This window comes from Molothrus aeneus, chromosome 1 (assembly GCF_037042795.1).
Source record: "Molothrus aeneus isolate 106 chromosome 1, BPBGC_Maene_1.0, whole genome shotgun sequence".
In the NCBI taxonomy this organism is placed as follows: Eukaryota; Metazoa; Chordata; class Aves; order Passeriformes; family Icteridae; genus Molothrus; species Molothrus aeneus.
The window spans coordinates 20,951,651-20,961,198 of NC_089646.1; the positions used below are offsets into that span (position 1 = coordinate 20,951,651).

A 9,548-nucleotide genomic window follows, 5' to 3' on the forward strand; every position below is an offset into this window, starting at 1 on the left:
TTACCCCTGCGGAAATATGGTTCCAGTAGACTGGTATAGTGCTGATTCATTAATGAATTGCTTTATATTGCTCAATGAAGTCACAAAGTGTCATGCATGACAGATCCATTCCTCATTAAATCTGTCTCTAGTGTACATTTTATTGATTTCTTGGATTTTTCAGCTATGTAGATCAGAATAGCTGGGGATTGTCATGAAACCAGTTAGGTTGCTGCGTTACAAATCATATTTGATGGAGCAGAACATCGGTGCTTCTCTGTCTAGTAGTTTTCTGATTTGTACTTTGCAATTTTAAGTTTGACTTCTAGAAGTTGGTGAGTGTTCTGAAACACTGTGGACAACTGGTCAGGAGCTTTTCCACTGAATGCATTTGTATTGAAGCATTCCAGTTGGAGCGGAGCCTGCAAATTTGTGGGAATTTTTAATATTGATAATTTTTTCTTATTGGATTGGTTTTTTGAGTTTGCTGAGTGTTTCAATAAAATGTCTTGGATGATGAGTTAAAGCTAATTGTAACTTTTTTTTTAATTAGGAGAAATTAGACTGCCAGATTGACAGAATTCCTGCAATTTTTTTTTTATTTTGAAGGCTTAGACAATAAAGAAGAAAAAGAATTTCAAAAGTTTGAAGTTTGTGCAATGGGAAAGGGCTTCCCTCAGCTCACATATGTATGTGCTTTTTCTGCCCTTGCTCTTTTGAGCTGGGGGGAGGGGAGGTCAGCAACTCATGAAATATCTTTCTTAACTAGAATAGTCAAAAAAACCTTAGCCAGAATGGTGTCTGATGTGTTTTCTGTATGCCTTAAGTGTCAAGGAAAGTAATTGGCCACTTGTGGTTTCTCTAGCATATGTCATAGTAGTTTGTGATCATGTTTATCAAAATCACACTGCAGGAGGCTCCTGAGTAGTTAAAATCAAGTCTCTGTACATAGTGGTGGGAAATCTGACACCGGAGGAAGGTGTGTCTTAGCCTTCTGCTGATATGGAGGTAGTTGTGGGGATAGTTGTGCCTCATTTACCATCTTAGTTCTGTTTTTCAAGAGCCTTTGGGAAGGAAGGTTGCCAACATGTTTCTCAACATAATCATCTCATTTACAGCTCTGCATTAAGAGAAGGTTTATAATTACATCTCATTAAAGTCACTTTCTGAGGCCAGAAATAAGTCCCTGCTGTATCTGTTCCAGAAGTTCTGGTTTTATATTTCTCTGAAGCATGAGATCTAGGAAAAAGACCCCTGAATGGGGTGGAGCAGCACTCTGGGTAGTACAGAGAATCCCTCTGCTGCTGTGCCTGTCTGGTGTCTTTCTTGTAAGTTGCACTGACCATCAGCTTTGAGAGTGGGAGAAAAATTTCCCTCTTTTCTCTTTGGTTTTCAGGTATTTCTGGCAAGGTATTTCTATCATGTGATAGAAATAATCTGGGTATGCCTTCTCTAGTCCTTTCTAATTCAGGGACCTCAAACACAGATAGTTCATCAGTGATTTTTGCCATACCAGTATGTCTTTTGAAAAGCTTTGGTGGAGTATACAGCAAAATGTAATGACCTGTAATGCTTGAGAGATCAAGCAGGTAATTCTATGTGCCCTTCTGACACTGACTTCCTGGGCACTTAGTGAATGATTGCTGAGGTCCGTGAGGCTACCAACACCATGGTTTCTATTTGGAGTGTGTTTGTGGTGGCTGAAGTTGAGTATTTTAAAGGACAGAGGAAATGAAAATCATATCTGACTTCTCTAGATGTAGTCGTTCTGGACATACTTTAAATTTTTGCTATGCTATTGACAAGAGAAGTGATACCTTTCAAAATTGTGCAAATATCAATCACAGAAGAGTTTTCATGCTTTGTGGAAATTACTTTTTGTCAGTCATAATATATGACACAATATACCCATGAAATGAAAAGAGCTTTTTTTAAAAGCTTACAGAAATAAAAGAGGCAGGGAATCTTGAATCAGATGAAAATCGAAGACTGTAATTTCTTAAGCCAACTTCTTTCATTGTGACTTGTAATGAAACTTGTAATGAATCTTGTCAGAAAATCAATACATCATTTTTTTACTGTGACAAAATTTAATTATGTTCCAGGTCTAAGGTAGGAATGCTAACTTTTCTGTAGTCAGCACTTTCAATAATAATAAATAACAATCCAGCTAATATTACATTAGCCATATGCCCACATTTGTAATAAAAAGCCAACACGCACACTCACACACACACATGGCCTTCTATGCACACAGACACCAACTGGATTTTGTTTTGGGGGGGAGGAATTCTGTACTCTAGTTATTTAGACAGGAATATTTATTTTTGCCAATAGAACACTTCAATACCACTCTAAATTTTACCCCTAAATTTGTTGATTTTGGCTCAGTTATATTAAACTGAAATATTACCAGATGCTATAGAAGAGGAAGAGGATGAGGATTCCTCAGTGCCGTGTGTGTTACATCGTTAAACTTTGTGTTAGGGAATTTGCAGAATTAAAGTTTAAACCAATTAAAGATGATGTATTTACAAAACAGATTCCACATGTATTTAATCTGTAACAGTGTTCAGGTGTTCTGATTCTGAGGATGATTTGTAACCACTTTGTTTTAAAACGAGCGCTGCTCTGGCTGTTATTGGCAGAACTAATTGTAGCTTTTTCAGCTGAGGATGAAATACTCAAGATTGAGTCATTCTGGGTCATTGTGCTGAAGAGAGAGTATTCTTTTATTCACTGTGGAATTAGAGAGGCTTGAAACATAACTTGTGCCATGCTTTAGGAATGGGTCCCAAGTGGAACAAAAGACCTCTATTGTTGTTACCAATTGTCTTTACAGTTGTACAGATAAAACTAGAGAAGAGTGTCTGTTAACAATTGATGCAGACCACATCTCTCCAATGCTGGGGATCTTCTGAAGTTCCTCTGCAGGGCAAAGCCATCTGTTGCCTTGACTCACTCTCTTTCTGTTCAGAATGTTCAAACTGCCATAGTTAGACCAACAGAGCATGTTTCTGAAAGCCCATAATTATATTTAAATGATAGCCTTGAAGAGACAGCAGAGTAAACATGTTAAGCAATCAACCACAAAGCATGCAGAATAGCTATCAGTGGTTTCAGAATGCAAGTTTACTTACTGTTTACTTGGATTTAAATTTCTTTCTTTCTTTCTTTCTTTCTTTGCTCTGCATAGATGCCTGGCCATCACCCTTCCTTCAGTGGAAAATTCACAAGCAACCAGAAGTTAAACCTGACTGAACCACTTTGTTTCTAATGCTTTCACATGAAAGCTGGAGGCTCACACTAGTGGTCTTCCTTTTAATAAGGAGAGCTAATTTGAACCTCTGGGATCATTTGACCTATAACACATTTTCCCCTAATGTAAAATTGGTTTAGGCAATGTAGATGGTTTTTTTGGTGGTCCTGTGCTTGAATTCCTTGGCTTTGTTCCCACATATAAGACACTAGTGTTGATAAACCCTTGAGCACTGAGGGTGGACTCATCCCCAGAGAGCACATTCAGAGGGTACTGCACTCCAGGGGTTAGCAGAGTTTATAAGAAGGCTTTCTGTTTTATCTATCCAGGAGCCTGTTTGTTCGTCAAGGGAAAGAAACATAAGTAACCTACCTGCACCTTTGCAATTGTCAATGCTATGAAATACAGTGAAAATATTAATTTAAGATTGTTATTGTTGTTGTTAAGGTATGGACACTATGTAGAAGGGACTGGCTCTGTTCTGCAGACAGCAGTAGATGTACAGGTAAGTGTGTAGTCTGACATATTAGAATGACTTGTTTTAAAACTTGAGACTTGTTTCAAAGCTTGGGGTTTTTTCTGACTTCTCCTTTGTTATTCTGAATATTATAAGAAAAAAATCGTTTAAATGTACATTTTATGGCAACTGAGTTTCCAGTTTGTGTTCCTAGACAGAAGTTTGTTTAGACCAAAATTATATCAGTGTCTCTCTGCGAGCAGAATATGAGTTGCTATTATTTTTATCTGTCATGTCATACAGAATTTTCACAGAGGTATGTGAAAACGTTAAAAATTACTAGTTCTATGGAGAACCTACAGTACAGTGTTATGAATCAAGGGCTGGTTTTTATATGCATATAATTCAGTAAATATTGTCAGATGTTTAACATTTTTGAATTTCAAAATTATTTATCTGTGAAGAGTATTTTGGAAAGTTCTACTATTGATAGACTTGTAGAATAGGTTCATGACAAGTAGTATTTGGGCCTTGGGGAAGGTAATAAATGTACTGGTTAATCAGCATTCAAAGATACTTTTCACAAAGCCTGTGTTGTACACAAGCCTTTCCTCCTGCACTTCTGTGCTGTTCACTAATATTATAGGGCATTTCTAAGCATAAGAGGAATGCAGCTCTGGAATTCAGGATAATCTCAAAGTGGGAGTATTAAAACAGCTGCATCCACACAGCTTAATTTGTATGAGTGGTCTGTTACTGAGTTATACTGAGTCACTGTCCTTTGTCATTAACAAATGTTTGCTCTTTGATTGCCCCATTAAGTATTGGTATAGCTTGGAACTGGAGGAAGAAATTACGAATATCCTCATGGCAACATTGATTTCTTTCTTGCGAGTCCATGTGTTGAGATGTTGGCTGCAAAACCAGAATGCAAATGACACTTTCAAGCAAAATATGCTTTGTCTTTGTCACTTTGATAATTAAGGAAATATTCTATTAAGATGTGACTGTAAATTTTATATATTTTGCCTGCATCAGTCAGATTTCTTGGTTTTATATTCTTCATAGCTTGAATCAGTGTTTAAACACATTGATGAGTTACCAGAAGAAGAGAAGCTTATGAAATTGTCAACATTAAAACTGAGGTACTTTACCCCAAGAGAAATAGCAAATCTTCATGGATTCCCTTTGGAATTTGGTATGTGCTACAAAATACACACTTCTACATTGTTCTTCAGAAATGTCAATGTATTTTTTTTACTGGGACTAATCTAATCTTTTTATTTTGCATATTTTTCAGACCGCTTAGTTCTTATGATTAATTGATTCTTGTTGTTTGGTTAACTTTGAATTTCTCTAAATTTCCACTAGTTTTTTCATGTATTGTAAGAGCCAGCTTCTGTGATGAGGTTTATCTTCATAAGCTAATAAGAAGCTTTTGGCATGCAGCATGCTCTGTTAGTGAAGCGCAATGAAGGAATACCTTTGTTTAAAGCTGGAACTATTTATTCAGCAGCCAGTGTTACTCACAACTGTGGTAAATCAACATATCCTGCTAGCTTAGGAAGTCTGTTTGTGGTTCTCAGTGTTTGAGCTGCTTGCTTTCTCTCTTCCACACATTTACAGCTGCTGACAGGGAATTTCAGATGATATAGATAGTTCTCTGTTGAGGAGGAACCAATCTATGAAGCCATCTCTATTTTCTAGAAAGGGCAGCCCTTGGTGAGGCACATAATTTTCTAAGTGGTTGTTTTTTTGAAGGATTCAAGGAACAAGACTCAGCAGTATCAGTACACTGGATACACATCAACAAGAATTAAATCTGAAGTAAATTCATCAGTATTCTCCTTGTAAAAAAGAGCAAGCATGAAAGTGTAGCTGTTACTATCTGCTAAGAAACTGTCCTGCTGACATCACATCAGATCAATTTATTGTCACTCAGCAAGAAAAGCATCCATGGAATCATGGAGGGGTTTGTGTTTGATGAGACCTTAAAGATCATTTATTTCCAGCCCCCTTCCACTAGACCAGATTGCTCGAAGAATAAGACAGCACTGACCTTGTTATATTTTGCTTTGACTTCCTCAGTGACTGAGAAATGTGACTTGTTTCTATGTATTTCTTTCTTTCAAAATTCTAGTTTATTTTTTCATTTATTGCTTGTTACATTCAAAATTGCTACATTTGGAGAACATGATCAAGGTTTCACAGTGAAACTAGAGTTGCCAGCACTAAGCTTACATGTTTATGAGTATTTGCAAGTGTGTGCTGTGTTGTTACATACCAACATGCCATGTTTTTTCGTAGCCTCTCTTCTTAAATGGATCTGTTCTATTTGCCTTTTAGCCCAGCTCTGTTTCATATTTATGTAGGCTGATGTCAAGATACTTGAACTTAACAGAGCTAGATTGGGCTTGTATAGGCTTATCATGCTGCTCAAGGTCTCTTTTGAGCATAAAATTGCCCATTTTCTCTTTTTTAAAATGGAGCTGGAGTTTTTCCACTGTTAAATCAGTCTCTGTGACATAACTGAGAGGTGCAATAGGGTTAATGTTGCTTGTATTTTACAAAGGGAGAACTGAGACAATGGAGAGATTTGTATTTGGAAGACTCCATTACAAGCTCTGGATTTTTTTTTGAAAGTGGATATATTTATGGCTGCAGCAAAGGGTGTTGCCCTCACAGCATTTGTCCCATGCTAAACTTCAAGTAATTATTGTGAAATATGGTATTTTCAGAGCAAAATGTGTTACAAGTTCTGTGCTACTGTGTTCTGTAGTGACAGCAACATTTAGGCTGAAATGTTCAAAACCAGGGAGCTTAGAATTGTACCCACTGTAAATATGCTATTGGTCCAAGAAACTGAGGGAACTCAAAGCTGAAAACTATGTGAACAGACTGTCAGCAGCTTTGTAACAGATGCTGTTACTAGTGCAGCTACAGTATCATCAGAAGAAACATGATTGTCTAAATGGTTCTGCATTTTAAGAAGTTGATGGCATTTTCTAATATGTGAGGTCCAGAGTTAAAGTCATTGTTCGTTCTTAACATGACCAGATTTATTTGTGCTTTTAACATCAAAATGGATAAATAGTAATTGCACTATAGTTCAGTGAAATACTGCAGTCATTTGTCTTAGTCACTCTGGTGGGTCCCACAGCAATATCATTAAAAGTGAACAGAGCGTTCTTGCACCTGTGACCTGCTTTCATGAGAGTGATGTCAGGATGTGTTTTCCATTTTTCTTATTAGCAATGCATGCAAGCTTTTAGGAAACAAAAGCCAGCATGGTGGGGAAGTATGTGCTGTTAAGACCTCAATGTCCTCAGGTTCTGTGTGTGACATAAATGCTACAGTGAGAGCTGTGCAGCAAGTGCCAGCGTACTGGAAGTTGTTGAATCTGACCTTCTGATGTGGCCACTCTGGAGCCAAGAAAGTAGAAAATGCAAGAAAATGTTAACAGTCAGAGGGAGGAGGCTTGGGATAAAGGAAACCACAAGTTCTGGAAATTAATTTTTGGCTTTGGGTTGCCAAAAGGTAGTAGGAGAAATTCTGACATTTTCAAGATTCAGATAGTTTTCTTGAGCTCTAAGTGCATGTGTGTGTGTGGATAAATACAAATTTATTTCCATGTATGCTTTTAAAATGCCTTTATTCTGTACCTTATCCATCAATGGAATGGGAAAACTCCAACTAAGGAAGTGTGTGTGGGAGTGCAAGTGATTGCTCCAAAGACAGAAGAACAGTTGCCCAAATGTGAGTGCCAGGAAGCTGGGCAGAGTGGATGGAGCTGGCAGAAGATGTGTTTATCAAAGCAGTCCACATTTGAGGCATTAGTAACTGGCAGAGAAGGATGGAACAACTCCTCCCAGACACCACCTCCTCCTCAGAGCCTCCTTTGGCTCAATAACTGTACAACCACATTCTCTCCTCAGCTCTCTCTGGAACAGATTTTTTTCTGAAGAGCTGTGAAACTTCAGAGCATACATATCACTACTTGCACTCACAGTGTGCTTGTGCATCTGAGCTAATTGGGGTGGTGATGACCTCTGAGTCAAAGTTAGGTGTTTCTTCTTAGCGAATGATGAAATAATTGAATGTGGCCAGGTTTCAGCAGTTTACTATATGACCCTAACAGTTAAGTCACTACTGCTGTTCATCTTTTACTCAGGTTGAAGCAAATGTACTTTACCTCACAGTTGGAGTAAGGTAAGAGTGCAAACAAGGACAGAGCAGACCAACTGGCTGCTTGAAACTGCTTCACTCTCAGAAGCCTGGTAGTCAGTACACAGCACAGCCCTTTCACAATACCTGGGCTGGTGTCATTTTTGCTGGCTCTTCCTTCTTTCTGCCAGGCCATGCATTTACTAGGGGAAGGACATTTCTGATGCTGTCTGTATTTCTGAGAGTGTTTAATGGGGTCAGCATTGAATTACATGGAAAATTGTTCAACTGCTTGATCACTCACTGAATAAGCCTTGCTCATTGTTTAATCTGTATGGGTGGTATATTGCACTGAGAGATGGGATTTGCCTGAGCTGTTCAAGGGGATCATGTGGGAAGAACAATATAAAGCTTATTGAGATGTAGTTTAGTCCATCTGCAGAATTGTTGCATTTTCTTTCTGATATGGTCATGTTCTTCTGTGGATGTTATCTAGAGTAGCAGTTGTGCAGGGATTTAGTGCCACTGCCCCTCCCTGAGACTGCTGGATGTTTTGAGCTCACTGAAGGGAAGGCAGATCAGCAATAGTTACACAACAGAGGAATGTTTTGAAGCTTCTTGTGAAACCTTAGAGATGGCAGTATTGATAATAGAGGAACTGATACAAATCCAGTGAATTGCTTGTGAATTGGTTTTGTAACCTTGTGAATTTTTAGGGGGCTGGAGGGAGGGTGAATCCGCTGCAATCTGTGATAACTGCACTAAGAAATGTTCCCAGAAAAGAAAAATTAGACTAAAAAGTAGGAGCAAGCCCAGACTAGTGATATTGCACTATATGTTTTTGTTTTAGGTTTTCCTGAAAAGGTAACATTAAAGCAACGCTATCGTCTTCTTGGAAACAGCCTCAACGTACATGTGGTGGCAAAATTGATCTCCATTCTACTTGAATAATTTAGAACCTGAAACTGATGCATATGGACTGGTGACAGAGAATACTTCCATCTTTTAGGAGAAAGCTGATGGAACCTGGACAAATACCAGAGCTTACCAAGATACTTGTCCAGACATTTTGCTGAATGATTTTTATATATTTTTAATAACTTGCATTCATGATGGATTTAAACTGTATAGGTGTTTTATTTAAAAGGCAGTTTACAGGACTTACTTGCTTTATTTAAATGTTCTTTTTAGTTTGCAGAATGAAAAATAGTGCACCTGCAAATACTTCAATGGGAAAGGATAAAATTATTTTATTTTACTATATTTTATTTTTTATCTTAAAACCATTTTCTCAGTACTGTGTGAAACTGTGTCAAAGCTGTTTCAATTAGGTGCAGAGATCAAGTTCTATGTGTAAAATGTCTTCATCTTTAAATGTAAGTAATCCATTCTGAAAAGATTTACTGTATATATGATCTGAAATTTTGATGTGATTTTTTTAGCTCATGAAACTAATAAATTCAGTATTTTATATACAAATTTTAAGATGTAGTATTGTTCTTTATGGTTGTCTCACCTTCTTTAAATACTTGCAGGATTCTGGAACCCAACTGTGTTTGTCTGGAATGATTTGTTTTGTTGCAGCTGAATGAAAATATTTCAATATTTTCACATGCCTGACAATAACTTCGCTGTTTCTCTTCTCATATAATTCAGGATAAGATCATTGCTCCTTACCAAAGACCTACA

The 9,548-nt window shown here is 37.5% G+C and overlaps 1 protein-coding gene across 2 annotated transcripts in view; it reads left to right on the forward strand.

Moving 5' to 3' along the window:
- The window catches only part of TRDMT1 (tRNA aspartic acid methyltransferase 1), a 28,282-nt gene extending 18,938 nt beyond the window's left edge, over window positions 1-9,344 (forward strand). For both annotated transcript variants that reach the window (XM_066552742.1, XM_066552751.1), the window contains exons 9-11: window positions 3,686-3,743; window positions 4,764-4,893; window positions 8,710-9,344. In XM_066552742.1, the coding sequence (XP_066408839.1) occupies window positions 3,686-3,743; window positions 4,764-4,893; window positions 8,710-8,810 (289 nt within the window). In that variant the 3' untranslated portion in view covers window positions 8,811-9,344. The remainder of the gene's footprint in view (window positions 1-3,685; window positions 3,744-4,763; window positions 4,894-8,709) is intronic.
- Window positions 9,345-9,548: the final 204 nt, after the last annotated feature.